The 25018-nt window shown below is 62.6% G+C and overlaps 2 protein-coding genes across 9 annotated transcripts in view; both read left to right on the plus strand.

Moving 5' to 3' along the window:
• Positions 1-25018, plus strand: part of SSNA1 (SS nuclear autoantigen 1) — a 122530-nt gene that overhangs the window by 87388 nt on the left and 10124 nt on the right. The window lies entirely within an intron of this gene.
• On the plus strand, positions 1933-24893 carry GRIN1 (glutamate ionotropic receptor NMDA type subunit 1). 8 transcript variants are annotated; one of them, XM_056132973.1, is made up of 21 exons: positions 1933-2287; positions 3626-3760; positions 6616-6792; positions 10872-10934; positions 11675-11775; positions 15343-15464; positions 15552-15726; positions 17165-17309; positions 17407-17490; positions 19085-19226; positions 19581-19708; positions 19935-20099; positions 20174-20292; positions 20406-20518; positions 20589-20737; positions 20838-20995; positions 21080-21241; positions 21449-21558; positions 21645-21790; positions 22742-22852; positions 24285-24431. In XM_056132973.1, the coding sequence occupies exons 1-21, from the start codon at positions 2030-2032 to the stop codon at positions 24399-24401; spliced, it is 2880 nt and encodes a 959-aa protein (XP_055988948.1). In that variant the 5' UTR covers positions 1933-2029; the 3' UTR covers positions 24402-24431. The 8 variants fall into 8 exon arrangements, with proteins under 8 accessions (XP_055988948.1, XP_055988941.1, XP_055988945.1 ...); XM_056132966.1 differs by lacking the exon at positions 24285-24431 and adding an exon at positions 24565-24893 and having other exon boundaries at positions 1934-2287; XM_056132970.1 differs by lacking the exons at positions 22742-22852; positions 24285-24431 and adding an exon at positions 24565-24893 and having other exon boundaries at positions 1934-2287.

Raw genomic sequence — 25018 nt, forward strand, 5'->3', positions numbered from 1 at the left:
CAACTCAGTCACCAAGCCTAGGACATATCACGGGGAGGTGGACTGGGACCCCTGGAGCGGGGAGCCACAGTGACAGGATTCTGAGAATTCAGTGTGCTTCCTTCAGTGAATGTGGCCCCAGAGTTGGCACTGAGGGGAGTGGGGTCCGCAGAGTGGGCACAGCGAGGGTTGGTGGATCAGAGAACTAGGGCCCCAGAGTGGACACGGCGGGGATTGCTCTACCCCTGGGCACCTGGACACAGGCTCCAGTTGGCACTGTGAATTTGGGTTTTGCCTTTCCCCTGCTGTTCTCCTGGCACTGAGCACGGTGTGGCACAGAGTGGGGCTGCATATGTCCGCTGAAGCCCTTTCTGAGCGAGCAGGGCTTGAGGAGTGTGGGGGAGACAGGTTCCAGAGAAGGGCAGGGGTCTGGGTGGGCACACTGCGTCAGCCATGCAGACAGCCCACTCCCCCTGCCCCACTGAGGCACTCCCAGACCACGAAGGAAGCCCTCACTGCAGGAAACCGGCTTCCCACACGCTCAGCACCTCCATCTGCCCCGCCTCCGCAAAGGTGTGTCCACCGGTGGCTCATGAGCCCCCGCCACAGAGGGTGCAGAAGAGGGAGGCCAAGGAGGGGCTCGTGGGAGACTGACGCCTTGGGGGTGCCGGGGAGGGCGGCTGCCCAAAGGGCCAGGAGTGCCCAGAGGAGGCGGCCACCTGCGCTGTGCTCCTCCCAGTGGCTTGTCCCTGCCTGCACGCTTTGCAGAGGGCAGGGAGCGGAACATCTCCTGTTCTCCCACAGACTGTTCCCGTGCAGGGGGTGGGTCACGACTCCTAGGGAACCAGCGAGTTCCCAGCATCATAGGGGCCATCAGTGCAGCGTTCACAGCTACACTTCGAATGGGCGTGGCCAGTCCGCACCCACCCTGAGCCTCTAGGTCTTGGGACCAGGGCGCTGGCACACTGGCTTGGATGGGGACACGCTGATCCTCTCTGTGCTTTACTTGTCCATGGCCAGTTTCAAGCCAGTTCTCACAGTCCTTAGAAACGGCCGCCGGGGCCCTCTCTTGCACTTGGCTCTGGGTGGGGACCTCAATCCTGCACGCAGCGCGCGGGGCGGGGCGCAGGAGGCGCCACAGGAAGACTGTGCTCTAGCTCCTGGGACCCCCTTGTTTTGTCCCCACTGGGGGCTTTTACTGATGGGCCTGCAGAATCCTCTGTTGCTACTGGAAACGGTGATGTCACTAGCAGGAGGCGGGGCCTCCCCAATCCTGGAATTAGGGAGGGAGAGGCACGTTCCCGCGGTGGAAGGACAAAGACTCAGAGTGGGGAGGACACGGACCCCTGGGCTCTGGGGAGGGTTTGGGGCGGGTGACCCTCATCCACGGGGTCCAGAGCACCTGACTTCCGCCCCAGTGTCCGCAGGCAGTTCCCGGACAGCTCCCCGGCCTGGCTCCCTCCAGGCCCTCGGGGCTGGTCTCTGCCAATGTGGGTCGGCCACTGTCACCTCCCCTTTCCCGGCCCTGGAGGGAGGCCGAATCCCGGTCGCAGGGCCGGGCCGCTGGCTGTCTCCCCGCTTCGGAGTGCTCCGCAGAGAGGAACTCCGTCGGTCCCCCCAGCCTGAGGGTCTCTGCGCACACCTGGGTCCCGGGGGACGCGCGACCAGGGGGAGGGCCCGCTCCCGCACGCTGCCTCCCGTTGGGACACGCGCGGGGCTGCGCGCGGTGACTCGGAGCCCCCCGGCCCGCCAAGCGCGCCCGCCGTCCCCGCGGCCGTCCACGCGGGCGCGCGCCCCGGCCCACGGCTCCCCCGCGGCGCCGTGACGGCCGCGCGCGCGAACGCAGGCGCAGGCTCGGGTCGGGGCTGGCGCGCGGGCGGCGGGGCTGAGGCGGCGGCTGCGGGCTCGCGGCTGCGGCAGCGCCGCGCCGAGACCCCTTCAGCACCGCGGACAGCGCCGGCCGCCGGCCCTTGGCCGGGGTCCCGCCGGGGGTGCGCCGCGCGCCCCGCGTTCGCACTGCCCAGAGCCGGGGCGCCGCTGCCCGGAGCCCATGAGCGCCATGCATCTGCTGACACTCGTCCTGCTCTTCTCCTGCTCCTTCGCGCGCGCCGCCTGCGACCCCAAGATCGTGAACATCGGCGCGGTGCTGAGCACGCGTAAGCACGAGCAGATGTTCCGCGAGGCTGTGAACCAGGCCAACAAGCGGCATGGCTCCTGGAAGATCCAGCTCAACGCCACGTCGGTCACCCACAAGCCCAACGCCATCCAGATGGCCCTGTCGGTGTGCGAGGACCTCATCTCCAGCCAGGTGCGGCCCCCCGCCCGCCTCCGCGCGGCCACCCCGCCCCCACCCCGCGTGCAGCTCTGCCTGCGCGCTCCGCCTGCGCCTCCACGCAACTGCCACCACGCGGCGGGCGCCCCCGCGCCTGCCCCCCAGCCCGGGTCAGCGTGGTGGTGGGGTTCTGAGCACTCCACGGGCCGAAACAGGTCGGGATCCCCTCGCCCCTCGCGGGCCCCTGGCAGGGCGCTGAGTGAGCAGGGCGAGGTGTGCAGGCAGGACCCGGCTCAGGATGGCGCCTGCTGTGCCAAGGGCGCAGTTCTCCGCAATGCGGCCCTGGCTGGCAGAGGCACCCACGGCGGCGTCCCTCGCGCGCACACAGGCGTGCAAGGTGCCCTTGGCGCAGGGTGGGCGACTCGGCTCACCGCACGCTCGCCCACACACGCAGCGCCCCCGCACCCGGGCGACAGGTGCAGACCTTGGGACAGGCAGCCCAGCTGGGCAAGGCGACCCGCCACGCCCCCACCCCCGCGCCGGCCCCCTCCGCCCGCCCCCAGCCCCCTCCACCCGCCCTCCCGCAGGTCCCCAGCCCCCTCCGCCCGCCCGCCCCCAGCCCTCTCCACCCACCCTCCCGCAGGTCCCCAGCCCCCTCCGCCCGCCCGCCCTCCCTCAGCCCCCCTCTTCCCACTCCCGCCCTCCCCCGCCACCTCTGCCTGCCGCTCCTGCCGTCCCTAGGCCCCCCTCTGCCTGTTCACCCCAGAGCTCCCTCTGCCCACCCCACTCCTGCCCAGAGCCCCACCCCAGAGCCTCCCTGCACTTGCCCCCCTACCCCTGCTGCCCACCTGAATCCCCTTCCCCTGCCTCAGGGCTCCCCTCCACCCACCTCAGTGATGCGGTTCAGAGTCCCGCCTGCCCCTCACCGTCCAGCCCAAAGACCCTTCACCCCCCCCCACACACACCCAGTTCCCTTCTGCCTGCCCTTGTCACATGCCCCCCAAAGAAAAGGGGGCGGCACAGTGGGCTTCAGTGAGGTCCCTTTCTGGAGACCTGTCACTCCCCCAGAGGTCCTCTGTCCATGGGGGTCCCCAGGCAGCCCCTGCGGGGGCCCTTGGGCCAGAGCAGCCCTCACCGCAGTAGCAGCAAGTGGAACTGGGGATCAGGCCTCCAGGTCAGGCCAGTGTCCCTGCCCCAGTGTCCTTGTGCCCTGCCCTAAGTCCACTGTCCCTTTTTCCTCATCCCTGGTTCTGTGTTCCTACATCCCGTGTCCCTGCCCCATGCCTGGGCCCCCCTCTCCTAGTGTCTCATCACAGAGGGAATCTGATCCCCCACGGGACCAGCACCAAACTGACCATGTGCCCTGTCCCACAGGTCTACGCCATCCTGGTTAGCCACCCCCCAACCCCCAACGACCATTTCACCCCCACCCCCGTCTCCTACACAGCCGGCTTCTACCGCATCCCCGTGCTGGGGCTGACCACGCGCATGTCCATCTACTCTGACAAGGTAAGCCACACATGGGCACACACAGCACACGCCACACCACACTCATGAGCACACATGTGCATACACCACTGCTCACACTGTCACACACACTTCACACACACCCTCACACTTCCCACCCACACACTCCCTCACCCACTCCCTCACACACACTTTCTCATACACTCACAACTCCCACTCTCACACCTCCCCCCACACACACACTCCCTCACACACTCCCTCACACACACCTCCCACCCTCACACCTCCCACACGCACTCCCTTACCTCAAACCCTCACACCTTCTTGCACCTCCCACGCACACACTCCTTCACACACGTGCACCTCCTCACACCTCCCATGCACACTCACTTTCACACACTCACGCCCTCTCACACGTCCCACCCTCACACCTCACACACACACACCCTCGCTCACACACACATGCACATCCACCTCAAACTCCCCTGCACACACCCTCACACACACATCCTCACACCTTCCACACAATACACACCCTCACACCCGAAAACCTCCCATTCACACACAACCTCACACTAACATCTTCACACCTTCCACACCACACCCTCCATCCACAAACTCACACACACCACACACACCTTCCATGCACACACCACCTCACTCATATACACTCACTCACACACAGCCTCACAGCTTATAACCACACTCACACTTTCATTGACATAGTCACATCCTCCATTCACACACCCACACTCGCTCTCACGCACCCTCACCCAGACTTCACGCTCATATACACTCACGTAACTCCCACAGACGTCCCTGTGCACCTCCCACACCTGCAGCCTTTGTTCTCTCACCTGCTCTCAGGCACACGCCAGTTGCACTCACAGTCCTACACACACGCAGACATGCACAGACTCGCCAGCGCGAGCCAGTTCGCCACCCCACAGCGCACACATGCATGGCACGTTGATGGTGCACCCTTCACACACACACCTCCCTGCGGGCACACGGGGACACCCGTGGGCACAATGGGCACATCCGGGCAGATGCTCACAGCCTGGCAGCAAGGTCCCAAGGGCAGGGAGAGGGCAGACACAGGCGAACGCGAGGGTCGGGAGGGAGGCTGGAGGGGACACAGGTCCAGCCACCAGCTAGATGCCTGTGTCTTCCTGCAACGAGGTGACAGCTCTCGAGAAAGCTCTGGCCTGGGACTCTCGTAGCTCAGCACCCGGTGAGGTGGGGCTGAGGCTGGGAACCCGCTTCCACAAACTGAGCCTGGCCAGGGCCAGCTGCCGGGCCACCCCCATCTCCCCCGAATCACTCCTTCGTGGCCTGGCTGGAGTTACCCCTGCACCCGGCTCAGTGCCTAGGGAGAGCTGTGGGGCAGAGGCAGGGGAGCAAGCTCCGGGCGAGGGGTGCCACCGTGAGAACTCCCAGTGCAGCAAGGCACCTCTGCTGTCTCACCTCCTGCCCGAGTGTCCTGCTCCTGGCTGCCACCACAGCCACTGTGCACTGATGTCACTCCAAGAAAAGCTCTGACTAAGCTGAGGAGATGGTGAGGTACCAGCCTGCACAGGGCTAGCTCCGAGTTCGGCTTCTGTCCCTGCATGGCCCCCAAGTCCTGTTGTCTGTGACCCAGCGGCCCCTGGCACTACCTGCCTGTTCCAGGCCAAGCTGGACCAGCATGACTCCTAGGAAAAGAGAAGAGAAAGAGCTGGAGAGAGAAGACTGGGCAAAGGCACTTGCACTCAGTTCCATCCCTGGCACCATATAAGGTCCCTCAAGCCCGCCAGGAGTGACCCTGAGCACAGAGCCAGAACTAAGCCCTGAGCTCTTCTGGTGTGCCCCAAACAAACAACAAAGAAGAGGAAGGCCCTGCGTGCCCCCACCGTGGCACCAAGCTGGGTGATGGGCAGGGGCTGCTCAGGCCAGGCAGGGCAGGGACTGATGGGAGCAGTGAAAGATGGATCTGCAGGTCTCAGGACCGGAGAAGAGACTCATGCTCCCCAAATGTGCAGAGGCTGGAGGCGAGTCTCAGCCATGCCTCCCAGTGTCAGCCCCTGGGGAGCAAGCAGGGTCCAGGCTGGATTCAGCAAAGAGTGGCCAGGCTGCCCAGCACTCTCACTCGTAAATCTGGAAAGGGACTTGAGCAGCTTGGGGCAGGAGGTGGGGTCTGAGGCCAGCCAGGATGTTCACCTTGCTGTGAGACAGGTGGGCTCAGCGCAGGAAACCCCAGAGAACACATCTGTCAGGGGCTGGCAGGCAAACACTTTCTTCCTAGATTTCATGAAGTGAGACAAGAAGACAGGGTGGGGGGCAGAGAGGGTTCCCAGAGCCTGGGGTTCCCTGTGGTCAGGGCAGTGTGGGGTCCGCAGGAGGAGTAGTGAGAGGGGCTGTGAGTCCCGGTGCTCAGGCCATGTGTGGGTGGTGGAGAGGAGCAGGCTCTGGGCCACCTGGGTGCCCCTTACAGTGTGAGGGGGGGGATGGTTCCAGTTTGGGGCCCCCAATGCAGGTGCAGAGGGGCACTAGGGACGGGGGGGGGGGGCGGGCGGGGGGGGGCCTGGGGCAATATCTTGGGTCAGGGCTCCTGGCACATGGCTGGGTACTGGGGTCCACTGGTCCCAGGTCTGAGTCACCCAGAGCAAGGTGTGGGGTCTCGGGTACAGTGTCCCAGATCAGGATCTCTAGTGCAGGTGTGTAGGGGGAGAGGTAGGACAGGGCATGGGCCAGGGGTCTCGATGGGCGGGCCCGAACTCAGTGCAGGGGTGTGGTCAGGTTCTCAGTGGGCGTGGCGGCGTCGCGCGGGGCGGGGCTAGGCCCTAGACGGCTGGGGTCAGGGCTGTGGTCCTTGGCTCGGGGCTCAAGGGATGGTCCATTGCCGGTCTCGCCCACAGAGCATCCACCTGAGCTTCCTGCGAACGGTGCCGCCCTACTCGCACCAATCGAGCGTGTGGTTCGAGATGATGCGCGTGTACAGCTGGAACCACATCATCCTGCTGGTCAGCGACGACCACGAGGGCCGCGCTGCGCAGAAGCGCCTGGAGACACTGCTGGAGGAGCGCGAGTCCAAGGTGAGCGCGCTCCCGGCGGGCCCGGCGCTGTCTGTGCTCCGTGTGCCGCCTCTCTCTCCATCCCGCACCCAGCGCCTCGTCTGCGAGCGCCCGGCCTGTCCGCGGCTCATCTCTCTCGCTTTTGCCATTAGTCGAAATCTCCTTCGTGTCGGTCCCTGCGAGGCGAGGGCAGGACCACCTGGAGCTCTGCAAACACCCCCCACCCCGGCCCGCAGTGTAGGCAGGCCAGGGCCTCTCCCTGCCCTCCTCCCAGGAGCTCTCCAGACCAGACCAGACCGTACTTCCCCAGCGCCACCCTCCCGCATCCGCTCCCGCCCAGTTCCCCCAGCAGCCCAGTCCTGCTCCCGGCGCTCAGGCCTACTCCATGCAGCTGCAGAGACCAGAACAGGGTTTTCTGGGGGTCCAAGTGACCCTGTTCCTTCCCTCACCCGCCTCAGCACTGGGCCATCGCCCAGGTCGGGTGGAAGCCAAGAAGGGCAGAGAGGGAGGGAGGGACCCAGGTTGGGAGGGCTGGGAAGGGGGCAGTGGGAGGTGGGAAGCACGGTCCACTGGCAAAGTGAGGGCTGGCTTCTTTTAAGTCCAGCACCCTGGCCCCGGCACGTAGGCTCCAGAGATAATAGAGGGCTCAGGCTGGGTGCTGAAGGCAGAGGGCAGACCCCAGGGGATGGGCGGGGGGCCTGTCCTGGGGAATTGGCTGTTCTGGGGGAGGCTGGCTCCCTATGCTTGGAGTCCCATCCTCTAAGCAGTCCTGCACCCAACAGGTATGTGATCACAGCCACACAGACCAGGGCACACTGACATGTCCGTCACACTCCCAGTGCGTGCTCTGCCCCTCACGTCTCCCCACTGCTAAACCACAATGGTACCCATTCCCACAGTGTCCCTGGGTCCTCATACCTGGACACATGCCAGCCGTGGCTGCGACAGCTCACCCCACCACTCACACACATGCCTATGCCTGGACCTTCACAAATATGCACATGCAGCACGATGTCACTTGCACACAGTAAACACACCATGCATGAACATTTGTGATGTAGGCATGTACCACATACACATATGATGTAGGCACAGTAAACACATATGGTGTGGACACACAGCCACACAGAATACAGTCATGCACAGTAAACAGTGCACACATATGTGACATAAGTATGCACTGCATGTGTGCCATATCTGTAGGCATGATGTGGGTATGCATAATACATGATATAAGCATACACTGCACATGTGTATCTAGAAGCATGATGTAGACATGCATAATTCATGATATAAGCATGCACTGCACATGTGGTATATCTACAGGCATGATGTGGGTATGCATAATTCATGATATAAGCATGCATTGCACACGTGGTACATGATGTCTACAGGCATGATGTGGATAGGCATAGTGCACACATATAGGCACACAGTGACACACTGATATGGGAACACACAGTGCATGAACAGCATGAAATAGCCACACACAGTAAACATAAATGACGATGTTGCTGTGTTTAATCTACACACGATGGAGGCCCAACCATGATGTATCCATGAACAGTACATGTTACAGGCATGCCCACACATGTATGACATAGGCACACACTGCTTTTGTAGGCATGGAAACTGCATATGCCTGGTGTAGGCACACACTGCACACATGTCTGCATATGCAATGCACAATATATGTGACTAGGTAAGACAACACATATATAATGCAAATATACAAGATGTAGTTGCATTCAGGATGTAGGCATGGATAGTGTGCACACGTGATGTAGGCACATTGTATACACATGTAGGCACCCACAGACATACATGATGTCAACATACAGTGTACATATATGTAGGCATACAGTTCACACACAAACATGATGTATGCATACACAGTACACACATATGTGATGTTGGCAAACACTCCACACACATGTAGGCACACAGGCATATGTGATGTAGGCAACACTCTATACACATGTAGGCATGCACATACATTATGTAGTTAGACACTTTATGCATGTAGGCACACACAGTGCACATGTACATGATACAGGCATGCACTATACACATATAGGCACACAGACACGTAATTTAGGCACATACTCTACAGGGCTGGAGCGATAGCACAGCGGTAGGGCGTTTGCCTTGCACGCAGCCAACATGGCCGACCCGAGTTCGATTCCTCCGCCCCTCTCGGAGAGCCCGGCAAGCTACCGAGAGTATTCGATATGCCAGACACAGTAACAACAAAGTCTCCAATGGAGACGTTACTGGGCCTGCTCGAGCAAATCGATGATCAACGGGAGGGCCTTTACTTTACTCTACACATGTAGGCACACATAGGCATATGTGATGTAGGCAACACTACACAGATGTAAGCATGCAGAGTGCACACATACATGATGTAGGTACACACTACACATGAAGACATACATACATCATGTATATGATGTAGGTATGCACTGTATACACATGTAGGCACAGTGTACATATATGTAATATAGACACACATTATACATGCATGTACACATGGTGTACACACAATGTGATGGAGACACACTGCATACATATTGGCACACATGATGTAGGCACACACTTTACATACATGTACATGCATACGTGATGTAGCTACACAGATGATGAGCCCACAGTGCACACATATGTGATGTGGCACAAACAGATATCTGTGATGTAGGCACACACCGTACACGTGTATGATGTAAGTACAGTCTGTGAGCACATATACGCTCTAGCTTCTACAGTGCATTCACATCCACTTGCATACATGCACAAATGTGCACTTTTCTTTTCTGCCATCTTCAGGTTTCTGTGGAGTAAGATCCCTGTACCAGTGCCCAAAGACAGTTCCTGCAGGCACACAGGTGCTGCCACAGCATGCAGACACACACATGCCCCAGCACACAGGCACACACGTCTCAGCATGCAGACACACACCCACACACATGCTCTAGCACAAGACACACACATGCCCCAGCATGCAGACATACATGTGCCCCAGCACGCAGATACACACGTGTCCCAGCACGCAGATACACACGTGTCCCAGCACGAGACACATGCCCCAGCACACAGGAACACACATGTGCGTCAGCACTCAGACACATACATGCCCTAGCATGTAGGGACACACACATGCACCAGCACACAGACATAGACACACACAGACACACTCGCATGCCTCAGCATGCACAGACACACATGCACAAGTACGTAGGGATGCATACATACCCCAACACACAGGTACAAACATGCCCCAACACACAGGGACACACACATACCCCAGCAAACAAGGACACACACATAACCCCAACATGCAGACACACACATGCCCCAGCACGCAGGGACACATACATGTCTCAGCACACAAGGACACACACTCCAGCACGCAAACACACACATGCCCCAACACACAGACCACACATGCTCCAGGATGCAGCAGGTAGGCACACATGCTCTAGCACACGGAAGGTGGGCACACATGCTCGAGCATGCGAGGAGACACGCTCCAGCACGTAGCAGGTGGGCACACACATTGCTGCATACAGGGGCACACACGCTCTAGAACACAGGGACATACACACTCCAGAATGCAGGGACACACACGCCCCAGCACACAGCAAGTAAGAGTGCACACACGCTCCAGCAGGCAGCAGGTGGGCCCACACCAGCTTCATACACAGACCACGTGACATCTGGAGAGACAGGAAGGACACGGTGCAAGTGTGAGAAGGGCCAGACAGAGGAGGGGCCGCCCCGTCAGACAGACACGGTGCTGTGTCTTACGGCCCGACTAGTCTGGGGGGGTAACCAGGTGAGCGCCACAGGGCACTTGCCTGCTGCAGACAGCACCTCCCCTCCCTGTGTCCCACCACTTCCGAGCGTGCAGGGCCATGGCCCCCAAGCTCCTGTCCCAAGCCAGCCCAGCACAGCCCCAGCCAGGTGTTTGCGAGCTCCAGGTACGTGCCCGTCTGCAGACGTGCCGAGGAGGTGGTGTGATTGCTTTAGCGCCGTCATTTTCAACCGTTTATAATCTTCTTCTGTGTCTGCATATTTTCTCTGTGCACATTATTCATCAGAGTAAAAAAAGGAACTATGAAAACCTCGACCAACTGTCCTATGACCACAAGCGCGGACCCAAGGTATATATGCATGGACGTGCACGCCACCCACCGGCTAGGGAGCCCTCCTCCGGCGCTCGGCCAGAGGGTCGGTGCAGCCTGGCCGCGCGGTGCCGCCGGCCTGAGCAGTAGGCGAGAGAGGACATGAGGCCGGCAGCTGCAGCAGGAGGGCCAGTGCGGCCGTGGGGGCCCGCAGCCCACCCGCCGCAGCCTCCGCCTGGGCCTGAGAGGCGGCACAGCCACGGAGAAGCTGCTGTCTGGGGAGTGCATGCCACCCTCTGGGACCCCCGGTTTCCTCGTGGAACCCTGGAGGGAGCCCGCCTGCCTGCGGCCTGGGCCGGTCCCACAGGGGCCCGTGACCCGGGCCCTAGAGGCTCTCCCGTGGTTTCAGAAAAACCACGTCAGCCCTGTCTGCTCCCGGTTGCATCTCAAAACTCTTCTCCGATTCCTGCCCGCTGCACGCCTCTGAGTCTTGGTCCACTTCAACTTGCATGCCCAGTGCAAAGCGAGGACAGGCCGAGAAGTGCAGGAGAGGGCCGGACAGCAGGAGCAGAGCGGGCTCAGGAGAGCCGGCGGGCTGAGGCTAGGACGAGCGAGCCAGGGCCGGCAGGAAGGCAGGTGGCAGGCGCAGGTGGCAGGTGAGGCTGCAGCGGTCCTAGCGCTGCTGCCTCGGGGCTCCTAGTGGCTGCAGCCAGCCCTCACCCCTGAGGCACTGTGTTCCCCGTCCCCACCACCTGCTGACACCCCCGCTCACACCACAGGCCGAGAAGGTGCTGCAGTTTGACCCGGGGACGAAGAACGTCACCGCCCTGCTTATGGAGGCACGAGAGCTGGAAGCCCGGGTCATCATCCTCTCGGCCAGGTGAGATGTCGCGGCTCCCCGGGGCAGTCCCCACCCTCACTGCCTGTCCGTCTTGAACCACCTGCCAGAACTGGGTTCTGGCTCACGGAGCCCTGGGGATGGTGCGGGATGACAACCAGGGTTTCCAGACTGGCCCACGTCCCCCTGTCAGCCCAGATACGGGGACACGATCACTTACTGCACGGAGCCCACAAACAGGCTCCAGGCAAGCACAGCTAGGGAGGGGAGATGCAGCGAGCCACGTCAGAGGGAGAGTCGGGGCGCAGAGGGGGAGAATGGGGTGCAGATGGAGAGGGTCGGGGCACAGAGGGGAGTCGGGGTACAGAGGGGGAGAGTTGGGGTGCATAGGAAGAGAGTTGGGGTACAGAGAGTGAGATTCTGGGCGCAGAGGGGGAGAGTAGGGGTGCAGAGCTGTGGGCAGAGCATTTGTAGGGACAGCACTGGTTAGAAATGGAAATCGGAGGCTGCTGCTGGTCAGGGCCTGTCCACATCCAGCCACTAGGTGGCGTCCAGAGAGAGAAAGGTTTGCAAAGCATCTCTGTTCTGCAAAGGTGAGGAGTGGGCCCTCCCCTGCTGCCCCCAGGCCACACCCCAGCACAGCCAGCGCTCTGCCCAGGCGACCTGCAGGCACCGTTGCCCGGCAGACCAGAGCCAGTGACACTTGGGGGAGCAGAGGCGTCAGCCCCTTCCAGCTCAGCGCTACCGCCCAGGGACAGCTCGAGGTGGCCCTGGAGGGGTCAGGCCTGAGAGTGTCACCCTGGGGAAGCTCCAGTGTTCCCTTAGCCCCCTCCCCCGTCTGGGTCTGCAGCAGTGCCCACAGCCAGTGCAACGAGGAAAGGTGGAAGGGCTGAGGCTGGGGCTGCACAGCCCACCTTGGAGCTAGCGCCTCTCAAGACAGCTCTCCCGGGGAGAAGCCCACCCAGGACAAATTCTTTCCTGAGCAAGCCCCTCCCAGAACAAGCCCCTAGAAGCCCTGCCTCCAAGCAATCCCAGAGCTTGAGTCTATTCACTCCCCTCTCCTTGGGAACTTGGTGGGGGGGACTAAAGACCTCTGTGTGGGTGGGCGTGACAGCAGCCGCCTGGGCATCAGAGGCCCCTTCCACAGAGAGGGAGCAGGTACACGCTGAAGTCCAGGCGACCAGAGACACTGGTCAGGTCACATGGAAAACCACAGGACCTCCTTTGCCCGGTTCCGGAAAGACATGAGGCTTCTCTGGGTAGTGTTCTGCTACAGCCAGGGATGGAGAGACGGGCCCTACATAGCCAACACTCGGGCCCAAAGACAGATCTTCCAGACTGGCCATGTTCCTTGTCAGCCCACACAAGGCGACATGATCATAACAGAACTGACACGCATTCACACAGGCGCTGGGCCACACCCCACAGAGTATCGCAGAGGCATGCCACATACATGCCACAAATACAAAACATATCGCACATGTGCTACATACATCACATACATAACATACTGGTGCCACACATATGTTGCAATGCCACACATATAGGACACACACGTACTACATAGTCTACCTTTGTACGCACAGGCACACTCACATGCACTTTGTGTGCACTCATCTTCACAGACATGAGACCACAGGTGCTGTCACGACACTGCACATGGGAGCATGTTTGCATTTGCAGGTCGCACGCACATGTGCACACTGCATATGGCATTGCCACAACACTGCAGGTACAGATGCACTTACCACACAAAGCTGTCACACACTGCAGACACACAGCACACATGCAAAGCACGGCACAAAGTGCACGCACAGAGCACACACAGAATGCATGCAGTATGTCCACACACAGCACACGGCATCCACAACATCCACAGCACATGCAGAGCACACGCAACACATACAGTGAATGGTCATACACCGCGCACACACAGCACACACAGTAGGTCATACACAGCATAAGCAGAGCAAATACACCGCTCGCAGAGCACACAGCACACACAGCAGGTCATGCATAGTATATGCAGAGCAAACAGCACAAGCAGTGCACACAGCATACACACAGCACACAACATGGTCATACAGAGCACACACAGCACACACACAGCAGGGTCTCAAACACTGCATGCACACAAGGTGCACCAGACACACAGCACAGACTCAACACAGGCACCGGTGCATCAGACACAACAGTCAGACACCACACAGCACACATGCTTGCACACATGTACATCATACACAAAAGCACACATGTACACGGGCCCCCCTTTACACACATGCTCCTAACAGAGAAACCATTCTTTATCAACAAACTTAGTTCACACTTAGTTCACAGAGTTGGAAGATGAGTAACCAGAAATGCTGACAGGCAGGGCAGCTACCACTGCTGGGACCACTACTGGGCGCTCACCATGGCATGACGTGGCAGACCCAGCAGGGCCCTCCCCATCAGGCGGAGCACAGGCATGCAAGATTACTGACATGTGCTCTGCGTCCATTATGCCCAGCACATACTCTGCACACACGAGTCATTCATGTGCCCATGGGCACACGCAGCACGCACCTTTCTGCTGACCCTACATGTGCATGCACACGGGTTGGCGTGTGCCCTCCTATGCTTGCACACACTGGCTGCTGAGGCACAGCCTCACCCAGCCGCTCTCACCAGCACCCCTTCCTGAATGGGTCCTGGCCACGGAGCCCCTGGGAAGACCACATGACCCCACCTCTACTGCTCTGGCTCCCGCGTCCTTTTGTGAGAGCCCAGTAGAAGCCAGCCTTCCTTTTGAACAGTTTCCTGTGGAATAAAGATAATCCACTGCATTTACATCCCTCAAGTGGGCTTTCCCACATCTGCTGCTCCCCCCATTGGCCATGGTGAGCACTGCCAAGGGAGGAGCCCATTTGTCCAGCAAGGCTAGGTTCTGGGCACATCCACAGTTTGGGTTCTTAGAGGATCTCCCTTGGTGGCCCAGGTGGCATGGCTGGGGCACCTGGTTGGGTGTCACTGTTATCAGAAGGGGCTGCCCTGCGGAGCAAACACGGGAGCCGGCTTTCCTTCCATGAGTAATCTGTGAGACAGCTGCGGGTAGCCCCCAAGGTCCTGCAGAACTGCCACTGTGAGCTGCCCTGCCCCTCTATGTCTCTGCACTGGGCACCCCTTGGCAGAGTGGCAGCCACGGTTTGGGGCCATCTGGAAAAGAAGGTGGGTCCTGGGAAGGGATGTGCTGGCTTCTTGTCCCCTCCCAGGGGACTGGCTCTCCAGGCATCACCTACCTCATGCGGTCAGGGCCCACGTGACAGCAGAGGGGTCCCTCCGGCTGGCTTGGCTGGGATGCCGGAGCAGCATCTCTCCCACGCACAGAACCCACACCTCTAAAGGGCCACGGGGGCCGAAGCATGGAGGAACCCCCACACATGTGCCCAGACTGGACAGTCCAGTACCTGCTCGGGTGGGGACCGACTCCCGGGGAGCAAGGGGTGTAAGTGGGGACCGGGCCCTACCCCAACTCAACCCAAGAGGCCCGGCGGCAGGCAGGCAGAAGAGGCGCCTGGCGCCAGGAGGGCGGGTGGCAGCGGCCGCTGGGCGGCACCCCTCTGCCCGCAGCGAGGACGACGCCGCCACCGTGTACCGCGCGGCCGCGATGCTGAACATGACGGGCTCCGGCTACGTGTGGCTGGTGGGGGAGCGCGAGATCTCGGGGAACGCCCTGCGCTACGCCCCCGACGGTGAGTGCCGGCCCGGGCGGGGCGGCGCGGGGCGGGGCGGGGCGGTCGCCCCGCGGGCGCTGAGCCCCCTCCCCCGCCCTGCCGCAGGCATCATCGGGCTCCAGCTCATCAACGGCAAGAACGAGTCGGCGCACATCAGCGACGCGGTGGGCGTGGTGGCGCAGGCGGTGCACGAGCTCCTGGAGAAGGAGAACATCACCGACCCGCCGCGGGGCTGCGTGGGCAACACCAACATCTGGAAGACGGGGCCGCTCTTCAAGAGGTGGGCGCGGCGTGGTGCGGGCCGGGCGCCGGGAAGAGGGGTTCCGGGTGGGCGCCACCTTTGGGGGCGCAGGGCCCAAGGGGCGGGGAGACAGGCCTCCGCGGGTGGGGCGGGGCTCCGGATGGGCAGGCGTTTGTGGGCGGAGCGAACCAGAGGAGGCAGGAGCTCTGGGGGCGGGGCCTGGAGTGGGCGGGACCGGGCAGACAGGTCTCCGCGGTGGGGCGGGGCTGCGGGGGGGCAGGGCATTCGTGGGCGGAGCGGGCCAGAGGATTGTGGCCTTTGCCGGAGGCCTTCTGTGGGCGTGGCCTAGAGTGGGCGTGGTCTGGAGGCGGCACCTCAGAAAGGCGTGGCCTCAGGCGGGCAGGGCCTTCGGGTGTGGGGCGGGAGCTTCGGGGAGGCGGGGCATTTGTGGGCGGAGCGGGTCGGAGGATTGGGGCCTTTGTGGGGCGGGGCCTTCTGTGAGCAATGCCTAGAACAGGACTTTGCGATGGGCGGGGCCGGGGAGGCGGGACCTTTGTGGTTGGGCGGGGCCTGACATCAGTGGGCGGGGCCTCGGAGGTTTCAGGAGTAGGAGTAGGAGGACCCATTCTTCTAGAGATAGAAGTGGATGGAATGCTCTAGGAGAGGAAACATTCCCCTTCAGAGGGGGTGAGCACATCCTGGGGTACTCATTCAGTGGATGGAGCTGCTTTCCATCTGCCCTCTGCTCCCCTTTCCCCAGCCCCCACCATCACCCTTCTCTCCTGTGATCCTCATCTGCTCCCATGCAGCACTGACATCAACATCTGGAATGTCACTGGAGTCCAGGCTGCCTCCTGACCCCACCTTTACACACTGCAGCCAACCCTGAGGCCCACCCCCACCCCCAGCCCTTGGCAGGAGGCTGTGTCTGCAGGGGGAGCCTGGGGAGGGTCAAGGATCCAGGAGGTTGGGACGGGAGAGATAGCAGGCAGGGCACTGGCATTGCATACAGCTGACCTGGTTTTGATCTCCAGCATCCCATTTGATCCCCCAAGTCTGCCTGGAATGCAGAGCCAAGAATCACCCCTGAGCACCACTAGTGTGGCTCCCAAACCAAAATTATAAAAATGTAAAAAAGGATCCAGGAGGCCAGCCCAGTGTGATACCCAAACCCCAAGTCTCAAATGAAGGCCTTGTTCTTCACCACTGAGTAGCATGTCAGAGCCCAGGTCCGTGATGCCCACGTGGGAGCACACACAGCTACAGACACATGCTTGTGTGTGTGTGCATGCCCATGCTTATAAAACAACCGTCTCAGTCTCAAAGCCCTTGAAATGAGCCTGGGACCCGGGGTGGCGGCTCCGTGGCCATGCAGTCCGTCCCTGACAGCTCTGCCACCTGCTGTTCCTCCCCGCTTGCATGGGACCCGGGCTCGAGCTGCCCCTGCCCAGGAGGGTGACCCTGCTGCCTTCTCCAGAGTGCTGATGTCTTCCAAGTACTCGGAGGGGGTAACCGGCCGTGTGGAGTTCAATGAGGACGGGGACCGGAAGTTTGCCAACTACAGCATCATGAACCTGCAGAACCGCAAGCTGGTACAAGTGGGCATCTACAACGGCACCCATGTAGGTGGGGGTCATGAGGGGGTGGGGGCTGGGGCCTTAGGGTCCTGGGGCCAAGACCCCTGCGTGGCCACCCTCCATCTCATACTCCCACCCCCAGGTCATCCCCAATGACAGGAAAATCATCTGGCCAGGAGGGGAGACGGAGAAGCCACGAGGGTACCAGATGTCTACCAGGCTGAAGGTGGGCTTCCTAGCCACTGCTCCAGTCCTTCAGACCCCGAGGACGGGGAGGGGGCCACCGGAAGTGGCTGGAGATGGGATGAGAGGCGTGGGGAGAGGGAGCTGCCCCACCGCAGCAGGGGAGGTCCCTGGGGCCGGGCATGGGTCTTCTCTGGGCTGCAGCACTTCTCCTGAGTCTGGTCCTCGAGACCTCCACACCCTGACCTTGTCCTCCAGTGCCCTGCTCTGCCCTTTCAGCTGCCTCCCCTGCCCTCCAGCCCCTCTGTCCTGGCCTGACTCTCTTGGGCTCCTCCCTGGGCCCTGGCTCCCACAGGGCTGCCCTGGGTCCCACAGCATGTAGGGCAGTTCCTTTGGTCAGCAAAGGTAAGAACAGTGGTGCCCCCCACACCCATAAGTCCGCAAAGGGCCTTGGGCACTGTGTTTGGGGGCCCTGCTCATGACTGTGTTCCTGGACCCACTGGTCAGCATTGCTGATGACCTGCAGCCCAGTGAGTCCTGTCTCTCATCCTGGGCCCCGTGATGAGATGTCTGACTAGCGATTGATGGCCAGACTTCTGGATGATTGATTGGTTTATTGCTTTGGTTTGGGGAGACGCACACCTGGCAGTGCTCATGGGTTGCCCCCAGGGCCATGATCAGGGGTCACTCAGGATTGAGTGATTTTGGGGTTCTGAGCCAACCCTGAAATGTTCAGAGTTTACTCGTGACTCTGCTCAGGGATCACTCATATATGATGCCAGGGATCGAGCCCAGGTTGGGAGCATAGAAGCAAGCGCTTTGCTCCTATGCGATCTCTCCAGCCCCCTCAACAGATTTTTTAAGAACTTTTTAGACCACACCCAGTGGTATTCAGGGATCATTTTTGGCTCTGCACTGAAGAATCCTCCTGGTGGGGCTCAGGGAACCATATGGAGTGCCAGTGATCCAGCCCTGGTGGGCCGCAGGCAAGGCGGGCGCCCTCCCCGCTGTGCTGTCGCTCCAGCCTCCGCTCCTCAACATTTTTAGAAAATACATACATATTGCTTGTGTAACAGAAAATGTGATCAAAGTTTAACTGTTAATAGCAAACCAAAAGAATCCTACCACAAAAGCTCTCAGGAGCACCTGATCTCTTGGGGGTCAAAGCGAAGGTACTGTCTTTCCGACCAAGGCTCACCCCATCATTCCCTGGGGACAGGTGGCACGTAGGACCCCCCCCCGTTCACACCCGAACCCAGCCAATTCCTGCTCCCTCTGCCCCCAACGCCCACCCCAGCCTGGGCCCTGATGATTGGGAGCCTCTGGTGGGAAAAAGTGAGAGGACAGACTGATGGATGGACAGCAGGCCGGTGGGCCTCAGCTGTGTGGCTCTGAATGGACATGCCCATCCCTAGGCATGGCAAAGCAGGATGGCTGGTGCCTGGGAGGGCAGAGAAGGTCCCCAGAAGAGAGGGGACAAGTGTGCGGTCTGCTTGGGGTCCCAGAAGGACTGCCCCGACACAGCAGGGGGAGGGCGCTGCAGAGAGGGGCAGGACTGAGAGGAGGTGCTGTGAGGTGGTGTTCTGGGCCTGTGGTCCCCTGAGACAGTGCTGTCTGGGAATCCCCAATCCCACCAGATCGTGACGATCCATCAGGAGCCTTTCGTGTACGTCAAGCCCACAATGAGCGATGGAACGTGCAAGGAAGAGTTCACGGTCAATGGGGACCCTGTCAAGAAGGTGATCTGCACGGGGCCCAACGACACATCTCCCGGCAGCCGTGAGTGCAGGGCGGGGCTGGGTGGGCGGGGCAGTGGGTGTGGGACGGGGTGGACAATGAGTGTGGGAGGGGCTGTATTTGTGGGGTGGGGCTAAGGCTGGGCGGGCAGTGCATGTGGGCGGGGCTAAGGCTGGGCGGGCCCTGAGTGTGGGCGGGACTAGGCCTCGGTGAACAGTGAGTGGGTGGGGCCGGGACCAGCCGAGTGCGGGGGGGGGGGGGGGGGGGGGCGGGGGTGCCCCGGCTGGGGCTCTGGGATGGGCGCTGGGTTCCGAGCTGGGCTGTAAGTGCGGGGTCCGGGCGTGTGGCCAGAGAGGGAGCTTGGAGCCTGGCTCTCACGGCCCCTGGGTCCCCCAGCACGACACACGGTGCCTCAGTGCTGCTATGGATTCTGCATTGACCTGCTCATCAAGCTGGCGCGGACCATGAACTTCACCTACGAGGTGCACCTGGTGGCCGACGGCAAGTTCGGCACACAGGAGCGGGTATGCTGGGCCTCGAGACCGCACCGGTGCGGGAGCGGAGCGGGGATCTGGCTCAGGGGCGCGCCCACTGGGTGGGTCCACGGCTCCAGGGCCGTGGGTGGGGTGCAGCTGACTCCGGAGAGGGAGGCGTGGGGGCGGGCGAGATCTGACTGTTGGGGCGGGGCTGGGGGAGGGGTCTGTGGGGGGGCAGCCCGGAGTGAGTTCGACCAGGCCCGGCCGCCGACAGGTGAACAACAGCAACAAGAAAGAATGGAACGGGATGATGGGCGAGCTCCTCAGCGGGCAGGCGGACATGATCGTGGCGCCACTGACCATTAATAACGAGCGCGCTCAATACATCGAGTTCTCCAAGCCCTTCAAGTACCAAGGCCTGACCATTCTGGTCAAGAAGGTGGCCAGGGGCCTGGCAGGGCAGGGCGGGCTCCCAGGCGGAGCTGGTGGGTACTGATGGCCTGTCCCCTGCAGGAGATTCCGCGGAGCACGCTGGACTCATTCATGCAGCCCTTCCAGAGCACGCTGTGGTTGCTGGTGGGGCTGTCCGTCCATGTGGTGGCCGTCATGCTGTATCTGCTGGACCGCTTCAGGTGAGTGTGGCGAGGCTGACGCCTGCCCAGGGCTGCGTGCCGGGTAAGGGGCAGGCAGGGCTGCCTCTCCCGCCCTCTCCCGCCCTCTCCCGCCTGCCCTCTGCCTCCCGCAGCCCCTTTGGCCGGTTCAAGGTGAACAGCGAGGAGGAGGAGGAAGATGCGTTGACCCTGTCCTCAGCCATGTGGTTCTCCTGGGGGGTCCTTCTGAACTCTGGCATCGGGGAAGGTGAGGCCAATGCCTGGGTCTGTTGAGCCCAGCCCCACTGTGTGCCACCGCTGACTTGGGCCGCCCACAGGTGCTCCCCGGAGCTTCTCTGCTCGCATCCTGGGGATGGTGTGGGCTGGCTTCGCCATGATCATCGTGGCCTCCTACACTGCCAACCTGGCAGCCTTCCTGGTGCTGGACCGGCCAGAGGAGCGCATCACTGGCATCAATGACCCCCGGGTGAGGCCTGGCCCAGCAGGGGGATGGGAAGGGAGGTCAGCGAGGGCTGTTGGCAGGCTGTGCGGGAACCGAGTCCGAGTGCTGCCCTCTGGCCCTGCAGCTGAGAAACCCGTCAGACAAGTTCATCTATGCCACGGTGAAGCAGAGCTCGGTGGACATCTACTTCCGGAGGCAGGTGGAGCTGAGCACCATGTACCGGCACATGGAGAAGCACAACTATGAGAGTGCGGCGGAAGCCATCCAGGCCGTGCGGGACAAGTGAGAGGGCAGCTGGGTGGGAGGCAGGGTCCTCGAGGGGCGCTGGCGGCCCAGCCCCCAGCCTCGACTCCTTCCATCCCACAGCAAGCTGCATGCTTTCATCTGGGACTCGGCGGTGCTAGAGTTCGAGGCCTCACAGAAGTGCGACCTGGTCACCACGGGCGAGCTGTTCTTCCGCTCCGGCTTTGGCATCGGCATGCGCAAGGACAGCCCCTGGAAGCAGAATGTCTCTCTGTCCATCCTCAAGTGAGTGGGCCTCGCGGCCTTCCCTCCCTCTCCCAGACCCCCAGCACAAGTGGACCACCTCTCTGAGGCGAGCGCCCAGGTCCGCTGCCCTGTCCTGGACACCCGACTGGCCACAGACCCCACGCCCCACCACCCTCCTCTACCCCACCCAGCCTGACCGCGGGGCCCCGCCCGCCGGCCTCCCCACTGCCCAGCTACCCTGACCAGGTCCCACGAGAACGGCTTCATGGAAGACCTGGACAAGACATGGGTGCGGTACCAGGAGTGTGACTCACGCAGCAATGCCCCTGCAACCCTCACCTTCGAGAACATGGCAGGTGGGCCCTGCCGTCCTCGCAGTGCCCCCAGTGGCCCTGGTGGGCGTGCAGAGCCCGCAGCTGAGGAACTGCTTCCTGGCCCACAGGGGTCTTCATGCTGGTGGCCGGGGGCATCGTGGCCGGGATATTCCTCATCTTCATCGAGATCGCCTATAAGCGCCACAAGGACGCCCGCCGGAAGCAGATGCAGCTGGCCTTCGCCGCGGTGAACGTGTGGAGGAAGAACCTGCAGGTAGGGCAGGACACCCCCCGAGGCCTGGCCACGGCCCTCCCGCGTCCTCTTGGGCCGAAGCGTTGGCTCCAGCAACCAGGCGCCCATGGGGGCAGGCCTGGAGCCAGGGCCAGGGGCAGCACTGCTGGGGACCACCCACGGGCGGCCACCTCCTGCACGCTTGGGCCCAGGGAGGCCAGGCACCGGCTCCGAGCTTCCGCCTGGCCCCTCTGTCTCCAGAGCCGCCCTCCCGTGCCCATTCTATAGGAAGGTAAACTGAGGCAGGGTAAGGCAGGACCCACCTGGGTGTAGCTTGTGAGTCTGAGATGTCTCTTGCACTCCGCCGCCCCCCGGCCCTCCAGACGCCTTGGCCTGCACCCTGCTGTCTTCTGTCCGCATGACCCCGGTCTCGGTGGGCGGCGGGCCCCCGCGGGGACGGGCTGGGCAGGGTCTGTGCAGCCGAGAGCCTGCGCTCACAGCCCGCCCGCTGTGCTCCATCTCTTCTCTTTCTCTGGGCACCCCCCAGAGCCCCCCGCCTGGGCTGAAGCTGCTGGCCGCAGAGCAGCGAGGGCAGCCCCGAGGCCACTGGCATCTACTCACTCTTGCTCTTGGGACCTGGTCGCTGCTCTCACGTGGGCCAGCACTGCCCATCCCGTCCATCGGCCACTCCAGCTCCATCTTGCCACCCTCCTTCGCTCCTCGGCCCTGGCCTGAACCTCGGTGTGCCCCCTCCCGCCCTTCCCCTCGGGCCACCAGGAGCCAGGGAGACAGGCAGCGTCCCCGAGGAGACACGGACGGGCCCCCAGTCCAGCCCCAGCGCCAGCAAGGTCAGGCCCAGGACGGGCACCTGCCCGCGCGTCCATGCCAGCGGTCTCTCAGCGCAGGCAGGCAGGAGCGAGGGCCCGGCCGGCCGGCCAGGAGCAGGCCAGGGCAGGCCCCAGCCGTCTAATCACTTATACATATTCATTTTAGGATAGAAAGAGTGCTAGAGCAGAGCCCGACCCTAAAAAGAAAGCCACATTTAGGGCTCTCACCTCCACCCTGGCTTCCAGCTTCAAGAGGCGTAGGTCCTCCAAAGACACGGTAAGGGGAGACGCCCCGTCCACGCCTTCGCCTCTTCTCTCGCCCTCCGTGTCTGTCCCGTGCATCAGGCGTCCCTTCCCGCGCCATCCCACCTGGCCACTGTGGTCCTTCCACCATCGCTCTCGGCCGCGCAGGCTGCCTCTCTCCACCGCGGCTGCCCCTCGCAGCCGCGCCCGCCGGCCCCGGCCACGTGTCAGTCTCTGCGTCAGTCTGCCGTGCCGCGGCGCTGCTGTCCTGTCTTGGTCAGCTGCCCCAGGGCCTGGCCGGGGCCCATCGCCCAGGCTGCCTGCGCGGTCCCTTGCCGCCTGGAGAACTCCACCTCTGTCACATGTCTGCAGCCTCTTCCCGGGGGCCCCGCCGCCCTCTCTCCCTCCCTGAGGCGTCTGTGGAGGGGCGGCGGCCATGTCCATCCGTCCGTCTGTCTGGCCGCCAGCCCTGACCCCAGACACCTGTCTCACGTGTCTCGCCAGAGCCATGCCTGTCACACCGTCCATGTGATCTGTGTGGGTTGGGGCTGGGGGCCGGGCAGGCTCCACCTGGGTGGACAGCTGGGGCCATCAGATGGGCAAGGGGGGACTCAGGAGACAGCCCCTACCCCAGGCTGAGCAGGGGTCAGCGGGAGGCAGGCCAGCAGCCCCCAGGAGGTGTGAGAGCAGGTGGAGCAGCCGGCAGAGCCCCCAAGGGAGGCCTCCACGGAGACCACCCCAGTTCCCGCCCCGCCATGCCCTGGGTGCTGTGGACACTCGCCCCCAAAGGCCCTACAAGGACCCAAACTGGCGAGAGACTCCTGTCCTGGGTGGGACACTCGGAGCGCAGCCCAGCCTCTGCCCAGAGGCCTCTCCTACAGCCCCGGACCCCTGGGGAGGGCATGGGGGGGGCGTGAGCCCAGGTTCCTGTGCACAGGGGGGCAGGTGCAGAGGCGCTGGTCCAGGAAAGTGGCCCCAGCCTGAGCCCTGGCCCTAGAGGGGTGCAGAAAGAGGAGGGTCAGCGCAGGGCCAGAGAGGAGGAGGAGTGGCCCGGCAGAAGGGCGCCCAGCTCAGAGCAGCCATTCTGGGGGTGGGGGGCAGCTGAGAAGGGACCACACGTGACGCCAGCGATGGCCACTCTGGGCACCCCTGCCCGCCCGCACTGCGGCTGCTCACCCCGTAGCGGGCCCCTCAACCGTCTCCTGGGATGTGTTTCCAGCCTCCCTGACCAGCCCTGGCACCATGTGGCAACTGGGGCCGACTGACTTGCAGGGGTCTGGGGGCACTGCTGGGGGGATGCTGGGTGGGGGAGGGCAGCCCAGCTCCCGCCCTGCTTTGGGCCGGGCGGGGGTGGGGTCCGCGTGGCTCTGAGACCTCGCCCCTGCCCGCAGCCAGGCCGGGCGCTCAGGGCCGGGGTCCCTGGCAGCGGGGGCCAGCGGGTATTGATTGTTGGTTCTTATTTATAGAGCACCGGGGGTGGACGCGGCGCTTTGCAAAAGCAAAAAGACACGGTGCTGCCGCGACGCGCTATTGAGAGGGAGGAGGGCCAGCTGCAGATGTGCGCCCGCCATAGGGACAGCTGAGACGCCCTGCCCGCCCTCCCCCCTCCCGCAGACACCCGGACCGCGGCCTGGCCACGCACAGTCCCGGAGCACCCAGGCCGCCTCAGGCCGGCCCACCAGTCCAGGCCCTGCGCGCGCCCGAGCCCGGGCTAACGGCCGCCTTGTCTGTATTTCTATTTTGCAGCAGTACCATCCCACTGATATCACGGGCCCGCTCAACCTCTCAGATCCCTCGGTCAGCACCGTGGTGTGAGGCCCCCGGAGGCGCCCGCCTGCCCAGTTAGCCCGGCCAAGGACACTGGTGGGTCCTGCTGCTCGGGAAGGCCTGAGGGAAGCCCAGCCGCCCCACAGACTGCCCACCCTGGCCTGCCTGGCGGGCAGCCCCTGCTGGACCGAGGCGCGGACCAGAGCAGCTGCCGACGGAGCAGAGCTGAGCTGGCTGGGCAGGGCCGCGGGCGCTCCGGCAGAGGCAGGGCCCCAGGGTCTCTGCGCGGTGGGGGCCGGGGGCTAGTACGCTCCGCTCTGGGCGGAGGCGGGAGCAGACAGAGGCCCCACAGGGGCGGGCCAGGACCTGCGCCGCCGGCTGGGCTGCGGGGTCGCTCGCAAGCCGCCCCCTCCCGCCTCACTCTCCCTCCCCG

Source organism: Sorex fumeus, unplaced genomic scaffold (assembly GCF_029834395.1).
Source record: "Sorex fumeus unplaced genomic scaffold, SorFum_2.1 ptg000095l, whole genome shotgun sequence".
In the NCBI taxonomy this organism is placed as follows: domain Eukaryota; kingdom Metazoa; phylum Chordata; class Mammalia; order Eulipotyphla; family Soricidae; genus Sorex; species Sorex fumeus.

What these genes read in the sequence shown, in the direction of transcription:
- GRIN1 (XM_056132973.1), top strand. Translation starts at nt 2,030, where the DNA reads ATGAGCGCCATGCATCTGCTGACACTCGTCCTGCTCTTCTCCTGCTCC. An exon ending in CTGGCATCAATGACCCCCGG is followed by an intron (nt 20,738 to 20,837) that starts GTGAGGCCTGGC and finishes CTGGCCCTGCAG; the next exon opens with CTGAGAAACCCGTCAGACAA. An exon ending in CACCTTCGAGAACATGGCAG is followed by an intron (nt 21,559 to 21,644) that starts GTGGGCCCTGCC and finishes CCTGGCCCACAG; the next exon opens with GGGTCTTCATGCTGGTGGCC.